The 15,051-nt window shown below is 39.3% G+C and overlaps 1 protein-coding gene across 2 annotated transcripts in view; it reads right to left on the reverse strand.

Annotated features, from left to right (window-relative positions):
• Nucleotides 1-3,495: 3,495 nt before the first annotated feature.
• GABRA3 (gamma-aminobutyric acid type A receptor subunit alpha3) overlaps nt 3,496-15,051 on the reverse strand; it is a 388,210-nt gene continuing 376,654 nt past the window's right edge. For both annotated transcript variants that reach the window (XM_059158037.1, XM_059158036.1), the window contains one exon: nt 3,496-5,733. In XM_059158037.1, the coding sequence (XP_059014020.1) occupies nt 5,398-5,733 (336 nt within the window). In that variant the 3' untranslated portion in view covers nt 3,496-5,397. The remainder of the gene's footprint in view (nt 5,734-15,051) is intronic.

Consider the following 15,051-nt stretch of genomic DNA (forward strand, 5'->3'; position numbering starts at 1 on the left):
TCCTTTTTCTCCCTCACAATCAGATTCCAATGGTTAGTTCATGCAAATTCTCCTACAGTCCTCATGGTGTGAGACTAGAGTAGGGGCTTCCACAAAGCTGGGGAAGGCTGGTTGTCCTCCCTGCGTTCTCTTTTCCTACTGAAAGAACCAAAGGCTCTGGTGGGACCTCTTTGTGTGGTGATGAACTGTCCTGGAGGAGGGGCAATGTGCAGTCAACATGTAGCTGCTTCTCTTGCCCTTCTAATGTACTCTGTCTTGACTTCTGTGGTACAGTGGGGTGGGGTTTTAGCCTCAGTCCCATGTTCTAGGGTTCTCTCAGTGGTGTCTTGTCTGTGAATAGTTATTATTTGTTCTTCTTTTGAGGGGGAGAAAAATCAGAAGTGAGTTCTATGTCACCATTTTGGTGACATCACTCTAAACAGTGTTTGGATTATATTTATTCCCTACAACTAACAATTCCGATGATCTTCCATGTACAGTAGCTCATTCATCCTTAGTGTTCCCTGGAAGTTTTCATATTATATTTATGTTACATTGAGATTAACTGACTCCCCAAGGTCCTACAAGTGAAATCATTGTATAACCCAGATAAGAACTCATTATTCTTGCCTCCCAGTTTCTGTGTCTTTTTACCATTCATACTTGTTCAAACAACCATCAGCTTTCCACATGACCATGTTGATATCTCATTCTGCTCATGGGTTTGGACAGAGACTAATCTGGTTCAAAGCCTCTCATATGCTCACATATTAATACTTTTAAGAGGCAGCAGCCATCTCCCCAAGGTTCAGACTATGCTGCATCTGTCATCATGGCTCTTCAAGGGATTTTAGTATGCTTGTGACCTAAAGCCAAAGTGTGTAGAACAAATTCCCAGATGAGATATCATTAACCTCAGCACCAGCCTTGGGTACCATCTCCCACTGACCTTAACCTGGGAAAGGCCTTTTAGTGTCATAGAAGCCGAGAAAAGTTGGGTGTAACTCATCATAGGAGACCAGCACAGCATGAATGTAGCTTGAGAAAATTAGACAGTTTCAGAGTCAGTATTAGCTAGTCCTCACATCAGCACAGAGGGGGTTTAGTGATGAATAAGACCTTGGATTTCGCTGGCTGATACGATTTCTACTAGGGTCTCACTAGCTTTCTACTTTGCCAGTAAACATTTATTAAGCTTTCCTAGTTTTCCCATGAAGAGACAGGGAGGGGACTGGCATTATTATTGGCTAGGTCTGTATTTCAGAAAGGGTTTCCAGCTTGAAGTATATAAAGATCCTACAGCCCTTGCCCAACTTGACACTAATAGGCACAAAACTATATGTGCTGGAATGCAGAGTTCTAAGCCTCCAGTCTAGTGCAGTTTACAGGGTTGTTCTGAGACCATGATAAAATTTAGTAGTCTGCAGTGTGACCTAGCAGTGTTATTATCTTTCATGGACTTCTTTTCATTTCATTTGAAACAAATGATCTGAAAAAAGGTAGGCTTTGGGATAGTGTAAATGTGCTGTTGTGTAGCAAGGCTGAATGGCTGTAAGCTTGAGAAACTCTAAGATCCTGGGTCTGTAAGAAGTTGACCTAGAATGGAGTCATCAACTCTAGAGGCCAGCAAGTGGATTTTCCCCAAAGCAGCTCACATGTACTGCTATCAACTTTCTGGGTTTATAGATGCCAACCTTCTGAGATTATAGGTCAGCAAGATGATGGCATATAGCCAGGTTCTCAGGTAGATGACAGGTTATGTCCCCACATCACCTCTTGGGTGAAGAACCACTATTTTCACCACCCATCCTAATGGGTAGAATGATTAGACAGCACAAATAAATTTGCTGTATATCTCATTATGGTCTTTTGCATTTCTGGGCCTTTGTGCATCTGTCTTTAATGTCCTTCTTTTCTTTGCTTGGCAAAGTCTGAACATCCTTTAAATCCCAGCTCAAAAATTATTTTATTTAATAAGCATTTGCTGAGCTTGGACTGTGGTTTTAGTTCTACATAGTGGTGTATAGGGGCAGCTCCTCTTTATAGGGCTTAGTCTAGTGGGAGATAGCAATGATACATGTTGGGATAGTGAAAGCAATGCAGAATGGAGTAGAAGCAAGCATGTAGCTGGTTTGTGATGGACGACAAGACATGAGAGACATGACCTTTCTTATGCAAACTGAGGGATGAGTAGGAGTCAGCCAGGTCAAAGCAGGAAGGGAAGCAAATTTCTAGGCTGAGAAAGCACCCTACATAAAGGCCCTAAGATACAGTAGTACTTGATGTGTTGTTGAAATGACTGATGCATTGTAAGTGATGCAGGCATTGTGGTAAGGAGATTGAGCAAGACTTTTAAAGCCAAGTTTATATTTTGGATTTTATTTTATGTGTAGCAGATACCACTGAAAGGTATTAAACAGGCAAGGGACATGATATAGTTTACAGTTTAAAAGGCTAGCCCTGTGGGCGCCTGGGTGGCTCAGTGGGTTAAGCCTCTGCCTTTGGCCCAGGTCATGATCCCAGGGTCCTGGGATCGAGCCCCGCATCGGGCTCTCTCCTTGGCGGGGAGCCTGCTTCTCCCTCTCTCTCTCTCTCTGCCTGCCTCTCTGCCTACTTGTGACCTCTCTGTCTCTCTCTGTCAAATAAACAAATAAAATATTTAAAAATAAATAAATAAAAGGCTAGCCCTGTAGTGATCCACGTGAGATCATGATGAAGGCTTGGACTGGGGTGCTGGTAATGGTAGTGAGGAGTAGGTGGTACAACATGAAATTTAAATTATAGGCTAAGTGCACAAGATTGTCAGATGTGCTGAATGGGGGGATGAAAGAGAGGTGTCAAGATTTATTTCTGTGTTTTTGTATTGAGCATCTGGGCAAATGGTGCTACTTCTGTTAATTGATAAAGGAATGACCAAGGGAAGTACTGCATGTGTTGAGGAGTCAAGGATTTTGCTTTAAACATATTAAATTTAATATGAAAGAACTAGACTAGAGATGTTGAATTGCAATGAGAATTACTTTCCCTGTTTCCTGGGAGTAGGAGAATTTAGCAGAGGAAACAATGCAGGTGTTTTCTTCTCTTATTAGGTAATGAGACCCTTGAGTCAATCAAAGCTATGTTTTCACATGGGTTCAATTTTGGATCAACTGTAATAGGTCTCTCGCTCTGGGAATACACCTTTTCCAGCTTATTTAAATAGTATTAAGAAGTAGAAAGCAAGGGTGAATTAAGAGTGGGAGTGAAAGATGAGTAATCCCCCCCACCAAAAAAAAGCCTCTTGTGGTCCTTCAGTGGCTCAGTCAGTTTAGTGTCCAACTCTTGATTTTGGCTCAAGTCATGGTCTCAGGGTCATGGGATCAATCCCTACATCCCACACCAGGTTCTGCACTCTGCAGAGAGTCTGTTTGAGATATTTTCCCTCTTCCTCTGTCCCTCCCCAGGCTTGTGCACACTCTTTCTTAAATAAATAAATAAATCTAAATTTAAAATAAAAGCTCTCCAGTCTGAGTACAATTCAGAAGTTTAATAAACAGCCACTAAACATTGCACCAAAGCATTTGGAAACACAATTTCTACAGAAAGGCAAAGGTCAGGCTTTCATTCTAAACTCCTTTAGATGATCATTGACAGCCCCACCCACCCCACCACCCCCCATCCCCACATATCCACAACACTACACTCTTCTAGTCATGAAATTGCCTACAGACATACTCTTAGAAATAATGGGACTGGCATGCATTATCCCAGCAATGGCAGAGAAGCAGGGGATGGGGAAGGGAAAGGCGCAAACGCAACCAGTGGCTAATGATAGACCCCTTAGGAGCTTTGTTTAGGGAGTGGGCGGGGAGAGTCTGATTTGGTGCCATCTGTGGCTTTAATTTGGGCTTCTGTGGCTGGGACTGCCATCTTAAACAGTTTCATTCTATTGAGCCATGACTATTAGAAGTGGTCTCCTTAGGTAACACATTATGACTTCTTTCTATAAATTTTTTTGGTGTCCAACCAAACTGCATTCAGGAGTCAGCAGGACTGTTGAGATCATGTTGGTTCAGAGGTCAAGTTGATCTGGCTTCTTAGACCTGTCTTCTTTTTGGTCTTTAGAAAGGGACCCATGATAGTTCTCTATTACAGACACTCATAAATTGCCTAAGCAAGTCATTCAAATATCTGAGAGTCAGTTTATCTATCTTATAAAAAGTTTACAATTATAATACATTAAGAACAAACAAGATCAAATGGCCCCTAAGTTAAATATTAGCAAACTAGTAATAATGATTCACTTGACTCAAAAATCAACTAGACTCCAATTCACCCCTCTAAGAACTGGCATCAACAGAGGACCAGAGTTCCCTGACAGAGTGAAAGCAGAGTTCTTAGGCCTGGACTAGCATTTAAGGTGTACAAGGCATGGAAGGCAGAATAGGACTTTTACCTGCCAGTGGCCCTCTCTTTTGAGCCAGACTTTAAGCTTTTACTACCCAGCCCAAATCTCTTGCCCCATCCAGTATTTGACTAGTTGCCTTGGCAGGGAGTTGACTTCCCTACATAATTTTTAAAAAATTGCATAGGCATTTGATCTAGATCTTTCTGTTTCTGTTTGTCCCTTTTTTAGTATAAATTACAAAAATACTTGATCCTTTTCCTGAAGAATTTGCAGGTTGTAATGAGTCTAAAATAAGCATTGTCCAGCTGGCTATTGGGGGGGGGTGGTCAAAGGGCTTTTCTGAAGGAGAGATATACCAAAGATGATACTATTTTCCTGAGGGACTGAACATGGCAGAGCATCAGCCATCTTGGGGCCAGGCTGGCCTAGTTGGTTCTATCTGTTTTGGCCATATATATTGATAGTGGTGAGCCTTAACTGTCCCCACTAACCTCCAATTCAATAAAGAGTCAGGGGCCAGGTTCAGAGGCTAGCACTGGCTCCTGCCTTTTGCATAGTGGGCCTTGCTGTAGGTAAAGGAAATAGCAGGCCAGGACCACATGGGATAGTCTGGCTTATGAATGAGTCAGAATCATCTGATCTGGACCAGTCAAGAATCTCCTTGGTCTGGACCACTCAAATAGCCAAGGTTCCCACTACAATTAGTAGAGTCTCCTGTTCTTTCTGCAGTGGGCAGAGTGCAATAAAATACATGCAGTGCCCTCAGCTGGGGGAGACTGGCAGACTAAGATGAGCAACTGAACAAATGGCAGTGTTTGGCTCTGATGAGGGTACACTCAGCAATGTCAGAGGGACAAGTAATTTTTCTGTTTTTTTTTTTTTCGTTAAGATCCATAAATATTAATTGAGAGTCACAGCTTGGTAGAGAGTCAAAAAGAAGAATCCTGAAACACAGAAAGGGGAGCCCTGGGGTTTAGGTGCCTGGATGCTTCCTAGGGTATACAGTGCTCTGGTTGCTGCATCACCACTATCTAGTGTTTGCGGATCATGCCCTTGATAGCTGACTCCCGGTTGACATAGGTGGCCCAGTAGACCAGATTAAAAATGGCAAAAAGCACAGGAAAAATGATGCGGGAAATTTTGTCAACCTTGCTGACACTGTTGTAGGTCTTGGTCTCGGTCGGGATGTCCTGCACGTAGGTGGTCTTGGGCGAAGCAATAATTGTTGGGGTTGAGGAGGCACTGGGAGCAGCGCCCTTGGAGATGGTGGAGAACTCAGTGTCCTTGGCCAGATTGATGGGATAGGTGGTTCCCACGATGTTGAAGGTGGTGCTGGTTTTCTTTGTTGGGGCTGCTGGTGTTTTCTTCTAAGAGCCAGAAAAAGTAGGGGAGAAGGGGGGACAAAACAAAAGCTAATTAATTCATTACACAGAGCACCTTCAGAGGTTGTAGGGAGGAGGAGCCATGAGGGAAGTTAAGAAACAGAGGCCAGGAAGCCAATAGCACTGAGTAGACAGGTTTGTGTCTAAGGATAATTGAAGATGAGCTTGAAAACAGAAAACTTGCATCATCCTGGTTTACTAGCTATGTGGCTTTGGCCAAGTAACTTCTCTTTGTGCTTTAGTCTCTTCATCTGTAAAATGAAAATCAAAATATTTGGCAGGGTTGTTGAGAGGATCAGATGAAAGAATGGTGGTAAGAATCACTGGGAAACTGTGAAATGTTGGTGGCATGTAGGGTTTTATATATTCATGTGATTTGATCCTCACAGTAACCCTATCAAGTAGGTAGGTGAGATTACTCCATTTGACAGATGACATAATTCAGCCTCAGACTGAGTAGCAGAGCCCACACTAGCCACCTGGGCTCCTGACTTTTATCCAGGGCTGTACTGTGTTGCTTTCTATAGGTGCGAGACACTTTTTTGGTTACCCGAGAAATAACTCCAAAAGGCTTCAACCATCAAGTGGCACATCCCCTGTGAGGAAGAGAGCTATGTGAGTCTGAAAGTCATTTCAACTTAAAGACACAATAAATACCATGGCATGTTTACATGCATCATTACAACAGTATCTCACCCTTCATGCACTGTAAATGTGTTCAGCAAGCTAGGGGGCACACCAGGGTTTTTCACTCATACATAGTTACAAGCAGGAGCCAATGTTTCCCCAGGGAGCGATGAAATGTTTCCCTCTGACACGGCAATCCCCTGGCTGTTTCTGCCTTTGTTATGACACTGTCCTTTGTAAATTTTTTTTTCAGAATTAAAAAAAGAAAAAACTCAATGAGAAACAAACATGCACACATGTGCCCATTTGTTCCTTCATACATGATTTCTATACTCATGACCCTCCATGAAGAAAAGAGGAAACAAAACTCAGGTCTAGAACAGAATAGAGTGACTGAGCTCATAGTTTATAGTGTTTTCTGTCTCCCCCTGTACTCTAGCCTTTTCTTCTTTCCATCCCTTTTTGTTTCTAGGGAAAAGTTGGGGATAGATGAGCTTCAGAAATGCCCAAGAATATTTGATGAAAAGTGGTAACTACTTGCATTGCCCTAATTTCACATACCTCATTTGTTCCCTTTGTCAGTGTTCTTTTGATTCCCAGCATCTGTATTTTATTTTATTCCTCCTCTTCTTCTTTCCTTCCAGGGTCTCTCTACTCCCACCTTTCTCTTACTGACCCTTCTCCCCTAATCTCTTTCTTTTCTTCTTTACATTAGAGTCCCTACCATTTTTATCTTTCCCCCTTTAGACCATACTGCCATTTACCTTCCTGATCCTAGTATAACTTTGCCAAATATTTACTGAATATCTACTGGGTCAAAACTATGCTAGGTATTTAGGGATTGGTGGGAAGGTTAAAAGATGAATCCATTTCAATCCCTGTTTTCCAGGAGTTTACAGTCCAGTGGTGGAGAGGGTTGTAGGAATACATGAGTGTTACATAGTATGATCAGATTTCTAACGGATATGAGCAAATTATAACAGATATAATGGGAATTCAGTAAAATGATGGGCTAAATACCTACAGATGTAGAAAAGGTAGCTCAGAGAAGGCAATGAATTTTTTGAACTGGGTCGCAGAAGATAAGCAGGAACTCATAAGATGAAGATATAGCACAGGTTAAGGGCACTGCTTATTTGAAAGGATGACAAGAAGTCTGCTGCAGCTGGGTCACAGTGTACAGGGCAAAGGCCTTGTATGCCCTGCTTTCCTATTCTGCCTGCCCTTGCTGACTTTAGAGTTTTCAATCAGAGGGGGAGTGTGGGATAAATGAGAACGTGTTGGGTTTAAGTACACAAACCATCTCACTAATAGGACTTTAAAAAGCAACACAGTTTTACTCTTTAAGAACTGCAGCCAGATTGCTACAAGTGGAAGGGGGGACAGAGCTCTAAGACTTCTAAAAACCTTGCAAATGCCTTACATACTACATGGGACTCATTTATAATTAGCAACTTCGTTGTGTGAATAGAGGCATGCTGCTAAATGCTCCTGCTATTAAATAGCATTTTACTTGTTTGACTGCTTACTTATTAATTTGCTTAGTAATCTCTTTTTTTTGGTGGATGGACAAAGAAAAGAGGAGAAAGAAAAGAAAAGAACCCCACTACCTTGACTTTCACATTATTCCATTTAGTTATCATATAAGCTGGTTATGACCAAGTCTCTGAAACAGTCATTCCAAACATCAAACAATTTCTTTAGCTTTATAAATCCTTTTTGTTCTATAGGTGAGGAGAAACAGAAGTGGATTTAATCTCAGATTTTTAAAGCAATAAAGGAAAATTTCATTTTAATTTCCCTTGCCCTTTCCAACATGGCACATTTTAGTCAACCATTCTAATTTTTTACCTAAATAGTCAGGAAGGAAATCAAAGCAAAAGCTGTACTATCAAGAAGACAGAAATAGGATGCAGAGATTAGTAGTTAATATTTATCCATTTCTGTACCTAGTTTTCAATATTTCCCTATGATCTGGAATTTGATAGATACAAACTAAACTTAGTTTTGACCAAGTTGTAATTCTATTCCTTCCTTCCTAGCCAAATGCCTAACTTAGTCATGTGATAGATGTTTAGTGAACAAAAAGATGACCTCCCCACACTGAGGACTCTCAATGTGATTTTTCATTTGTTCCTCCTTAGTCTTGACCTCTCCTATACAGAAAATAAATTTCCATAGTTCAGCTGGGAGTAATTCCCACACCACCAAACTGAAACTGACTCCTCCAAATTCCCCAAGTATGACTCCCAGGACAACGTTCCTTCTAGAAAGTCACCTCATGTGGATTTTAGGATGAGGCAATGAAAACTTTTATGGACCAATGCATGTCCAACTCAAGGGTTTTCCTCAGATGGCATTCATGTCTATTGTTCTAGAAGTACAAAGTACAGGGTAAGTTGGAGCTCTGAATGTACTTGATATTCAGCCAAGCCATCAGAGTATATGCAGATATGGCCTAGAGCCTCTGAATCTACCCCATAGTAGACACTCAAATTTCCTGAACCCCAATTTTCATAAGTGGAGCAAAGTAATGGCATATATGTTATAAGGAAATCAAAGACAAATCAAAGAAGTTACAAAAAAACAAAAAAAAAATCCAGGACCAAATGGCTTCATGTGTAAATTCTACCAAACATTTAAAGAAGAGTTAGACCTATCCTTCTCAAAGCATTTTTAGAAGTTGAAGAAGAGAGAACACTTCCAAACTCATTTTATGAGGCCAGCATTACCTTGGTATCACAACCAAAAACACCACACACACACACACACACACACACGCATGCACACACACACTACAGCCCAATATCCCTGATGAACATACATGCCAAAACCCTCAACAAAATATTAGCTAATCAAATTCAACAGCAAATTAATTAAAAGTAGTATATAGCAAGATCAAGTAGGATTCATTCCAGTGATGGAAAGACAGTTCAAGATCCACAAGTCAATGAATGTGATACACAACAATAACAAAAAAAGGATAAAAATCATGATCATCTCAATAGATGCAAACAAAGCAGTTGACAAAATCCAACATTCATTTATGATAAAAACTCTCAACAAAGTGAGACTGGAAGAAGCATACCTCAACATAATAAAAACCATATATGACAAGCCCACAGCTAACATACCCAAAGGTAAAAAGCTGAAAGCCTTTTCTTTAGGAACAGGAACAAGACAAGGATGTCCATTCTCACTATTTTTTATTCAACATACTATTATAGGTCCTAGCCTCAACATAAAAGAAATAAAAGTCATCCCAATTAGAAAAAAAAAAAAAACTGTCATTATTTGCAGGTGACATGATACCATGTATAGAAAACCCTGAAGACTCCACTAAAAAGCAATTGGAACTAATACATTTAGTAAGATTGCAGGATACAAAATTAACAGGCAGAAATCACTTGCATTTTTTAAAAAAGATTTATTTATTTATTTATTTGAGAGAGAGAGAGAGAGCACAATCAGGGCAGAGGGAGAGGGAGGAGCAGGCTCCATGCTGAGCAGGGAGCATGATGTGGGGCTGGATCCCAGGAGCCTGGAATCATGACCTGAGCCAAGGGCAGACACTTAAATGACTGAGCCACCGAGGTGTCCCATCACTTGCATTTCTATACACTAGTAATGAGCATTAAAACAGAAAGATAAATTTTTAAAAAATTTTGATTTTCCTCTTAGGGAACTTAAGAAGCAAAACAGATGAGCATAGGGGAAAGGAAGGAAAAATAAAATAAGATGGAAACAGAGAGGTAGACAAACCATAAGAGACCCTTAACTATAGGAAGCAAACTGAGGGTTGCTGAAGGGAAGGAGGTGGGGGGAAGTGGTAATTAATTGGATGATTGGCACTTGATGTAATGAGCATTAGGTTTTGTATGCAAGCAATCACTAAATTGTACCACTTAAACTAATATAGTATATGTTAATTAAATTGAATTAATTAAAATTTTTTTTAAATGTTAGAAAAAAGAGAAAACAATTTCATTTACAATTTCATTACAGTTTGAGGTTCCTCAAACATAAAAAATAAAATATCCAGGAATAAATTTAACCAAAGGTGATTTATGACATTGCTGAAAGAAACTGGACAACACAAGTGGAAAATTATACTGTCCCATGGTTTCGGAGAATTAACATTTAAAAAATATCTATACTACCCAAAGCAATCTATGGATTCAATGCAATCTCTGTCAAAATACCAAAGGCATTTTTTCATGGAACTAGAACAAAAAATTATCAAATTTATATGAAAGCACTGAAAGACCCCAAATAGCTAAGCGATCTTGAGAAAGTGGAACAAAGGTGGAGGTATCATGTTTCCTGATTTCAAACCATACTACAAAGTTATAAGAATCAAAATTGTATGGTACTGGCATGAAAATAGACACATATATAAACAGAATAGGGCATCCAGAAATAAACCTATGCATAAATAGCCAATTAAGCTGTGACCAAAGGATGTAAAAAGATCAAATGGGGGAAAGGCAGTCTCTTCAATAAATGGTGCTAGGAAAACTGAACAGCTACATGCAGAAAACCAAAACTGGACTACTCTCTTATATCATATAGAAAAATAAACTCAAAATGCATTAAAAGCCAGAGTGGAAGACCTGAAAACATAAAACTTTCAGAAGAAAACACAGGCAGCAATCTATTTGTCACCAGTCTTAGCAATATTTTTAAGACAACTCTCCTCAGAAAAGAGCAATAAAAGCTAAAATAAACAAATGGAATTATATCAAACCTAAAAGCTTCTGCACAGGAAAGGAGACAATCAACAAAATGAAAAGACTACATACTAAATGGGAGTAGATATTTGCAAGTCATACATCCACTAAGGGGTTAACATCCAACATATATAAGGAAGTCACACAACTTAATATAAAAAAATTGATTAAAAAATTGGCAGAGAGGGTGCCTGGGTGGATCAGTTATTAAGCATCTGCCTTCAGCTCAGGTCATGATCATGAGGTCCTGGAATCAAGTCCCACATCAGGCTCCCTGCTCAGCGGGGAGTCTGCCTCTCCCTCTCACGCTCCCCCTGCTTCTGTTCCCTTTCTTACCGTCTCTGTCTGTCAAATAAATAAATAAAATCTTCAAAAAAACTGGCAGAGGACTTGAAAACATACAGATGGTCAATAGACATATGAAAAGATGTTTAGCATCACTATCATCAGGAAAATGTAAATCAAAACTATAATGAGGTATCTCCTCACATTGGTCAGAGTGGCTATTAGCAAAAGGACCAAAAAAAGTATTGGCGAGGATGTGGAGAAAAGGGAAACTGCATATACTGTTGGTAGGAATGTTAATAGATTCAGGTACTATGGAAAACAATATGGAGGTTCCTCAAAAAATTAGAAACACCCTATGATTCAGTAATTACACTACTGGGTATTTACCCAAAGAAAATGAAAACACTAACTTGAAGGGATACATAGACCCTATGGTTATTGCAGCATTATTTGTAATGGTTAACTTATGGAAGCAACCTCAGTGTCCATCAATAGATGAATGGATAAAGGAGATATGGCATATATGTATACAATGGAATATTACTCACCCATAATAATTAAATCTTGTCAATTGCCACAACATGGATGGACCTAGCGGGTATTATGCTGAGTAAAATAACTCAGAGATTTCACTTATACACAAATACCATATGATTTCACTTATATCTAGTATCTAAGAAAACAAAACAGAAATAGGGTCTATATAGAGGTAACTTGGTTACTGAAGAGGGGAAGGATTGGGGAAACAGGTAAAATAGGTGAAAATGATTAAGAAGTACCAACTTCCAGTAAAATTAATCATGGAGATGTAATGTACAGCATAAGGAATACAGTCAATAATATAATAACTTTGGTAACAGTAACTATACTTATGGGGATCATTTCATAATGTATAAAATAAATCATTGTATACATCTGAAACTAAGAAGATACTGTCAATTATACTTCAATTAAAGGGGCAAAAAATAATCCCAAAAACAAAATGGAAAAAAAAAAAAAACCCAATCGACCCGATTTTTGGCAAGGCATCTGACTTCAGCTCAGCTCATGATCTCAGAGTCATGGAATCCAACTCTGTGTCAGGCTCCCTGCTCAGCAGGGAGTCTGCTTCTCCTTCTCTTCCTGCCCTTTCCCCTGCTTGTGCTCTCTTTCTGCCCTCCAAATAAATAAATAAATTCTTTAAAAAAAAAAAAAAAAAGAAAACCATAATGAGATACCTACCACCTCATTAGGATGTATACTATCAATGACAATAAAACAGAAAATAACAAGTTTTCACAATGATGTGGAAAAAGCGGAGTCCTTGTGCACTGTTAGGAATGTACAATGGTGTAGCCATCACAGAAAATGGTATGTCAGTTCTTCAAAAAATTAAAAATAGAAATAAAGTGTGACCCAGCAATTCTACTTCTGGGTATGTATTCCCAAAAATTGAAGGCAAGGTTTTAAAGAGATTTGAACACGCATGTTCATAATAGCATAATTTCCAAGATCCAAAAGCCAAATGCAACTGAAGTGTCTGTAGAGAAAAGAATGGATAAGGAAAATGGGTTCTAGCCACACAATGGAATATTAGTCATCCTTGGAAATGAAGGCTATTCTGACACATGCTAAGACATGAATGTTGAGGTCATTATGCTAAGTGACATAACCCAGTCACAAATGACAATTATTATATGATTTTACCTAAATAAGGTACTTATAGTATTCAGATTCATAGAGACAGAAAGTAGAATGGTTGCTAGAGATAGGGTAGGGGGGAGGATGGGGATTAATTGTTTAATGGACAGTTTCAATTTGGCCTCCTGAGGGAAGGGGCCATGTTTTACTTTTCACTGCTGTACCCCTAGCACCTAACACACAACCTACCATGTAGTAGACACTCAGTAAATTCTTAACAAATGAATGAATAGCTCTGCAGTTTCTCAAAATCCATTATTCTGTATTCTTTGTTTTCTTAACCAGACATTGCCAGGTGGTGTATTACAGCACTCGCTTCCCAGGATCATCAACTTCCTCAGTCACTCCATTCAATTATTCTACTTGTTTCTGAAAAAAATTTTCCATAGCCATTGATGGATTGGTGGCATTTATAAGCCTATATTCTTGAATTCTTCTAATTTTTCAATCTGCCTGCAATCTTCCTCCGTGTTAATAATCAACTCTGTTTTCTATTTCTTATAAAATATATTTTAAATCTTGACAATTCCTTTTACCTTCTCCATTAAGGATATAAATACTATTATATGAAATTTACTTTAACTCACTGTGTACCTTTCTACCTACCAAAACATAGATAGTATTTGAAAGCAGGTTAGGGGTAAAGAAGTATGACATCTGTTAGAGAAAATTTAAGAAGGTAAGCAGAGATTTGAATAAAATGAGGAAGTAAGCCATGAAAAGATCTGAAAACAAAATTTTCAGAGAGAAAAGATAGTAGTAACAAAACACTTGCCATTGGAAGGTGAGTGACTAGTACAAAGATCATAAAGGAGGCCACTGTGACCTAAATGGAATGAATGATAAAAAATTTTTTAAAAAATTGGGGATGGTGTAACTGGGTGATAAGCATTAAAGAGGGCATGTGATATGATGAGCACTGGGTGATATACTCAACTAATGAATCACTGAACATTATGTCAAAAACTAATGATGTACTATACCTTGGCTAATTGAATTTACATAAACAGAAGTAAGAAGAAAGAAGAAAGAAGAAGAAGAAGAAGAAGAAGAAGAAGAAGAATGGTAAAGAATGGTAAAAGGTAACATCATAGATCTGCAACCAGATCCCATAAAGCTTTAAAGGCATGGTAAAGGTTATGGATTTTGATCTATGTGTGTTGGGAAGCCATTAAGGTATTTTGAGCAAAATTTTTCTAATTTACAATTTTAAAAGATCATTCTGACTATTGGGTATACAACATATGGTTAGTGGAGGAATAAAATTAAGAGGCCAATCCAATGAGGCTAGGAATGGATATGGAGACTTGTATGTAAAGGAAAATATCAAGGATAAAAGGGAACAACAGGAAATCCTGATATATAAGAATCCAAACGAATACCTGGAGCTTCAGAGAGACATCTTTAGTATAAAAGAATGGGAGATTTATGGTCTAAAAGCAATAGCAGGGTTAGGAGGATGTGAAATACACTTCTAGAAAGTGGGGTGAGAATAACAACTTCTGTCAAGCAAAAGGCAGCAGAAGTCTCAATTGAGAAATGGGTGTCAGTTAAGATAGGAGTTATTGGAATAAAAAATAAATATTTTCAGTAAAAAATCTGGTAGTGGGGGGCCTGGGAGGCTCAGTGGTTTAAGCCTCTGCCTTCTGCTAGGGTCATGAGCTCAAGGGTCCTAGGATCAAGCCCCGCATCAGGCTCTCTGCTTGGCAGGAAGTCTGCTTCTCCCCCTCTCTCTCTGCCTGCCTCTGTGCCTACTTGTGATTTCTGTCTGTCAAATAAATAAATAAAATCTTTTTTAAAAAGTTGGTAACGGGGACGCCTGGGTGGCTCAGTGGGTTAAAGCCTCTGCCTTCAGCTCAGGTCATGATCCAAGGGTCCTGAGATTGAGGCCCGCATAGGGCTCTTTGCTCAGCAGGGAGCCTGCTTTCTCCTCTCTCTCTCTGCCTGCCTCTCTGCCTACTTGTGATTTCTGTCTGTC

The sequence above is a fragment of the Mustela lutreola genome, chromosome X (genome assembly GCF_030435805.1).
Source record: "Mustela lutreola isolate mMusLut2 chromosome X, mMusLut2.pri, whole genome shotgun sequence".
In the NCBI taxonomy this organism is placed as follows: Eukaryota; Metazoa; Chordata; class Mammalia; order Carnivora; family Mustelidae; genus Mustela; species Mustela lutreola.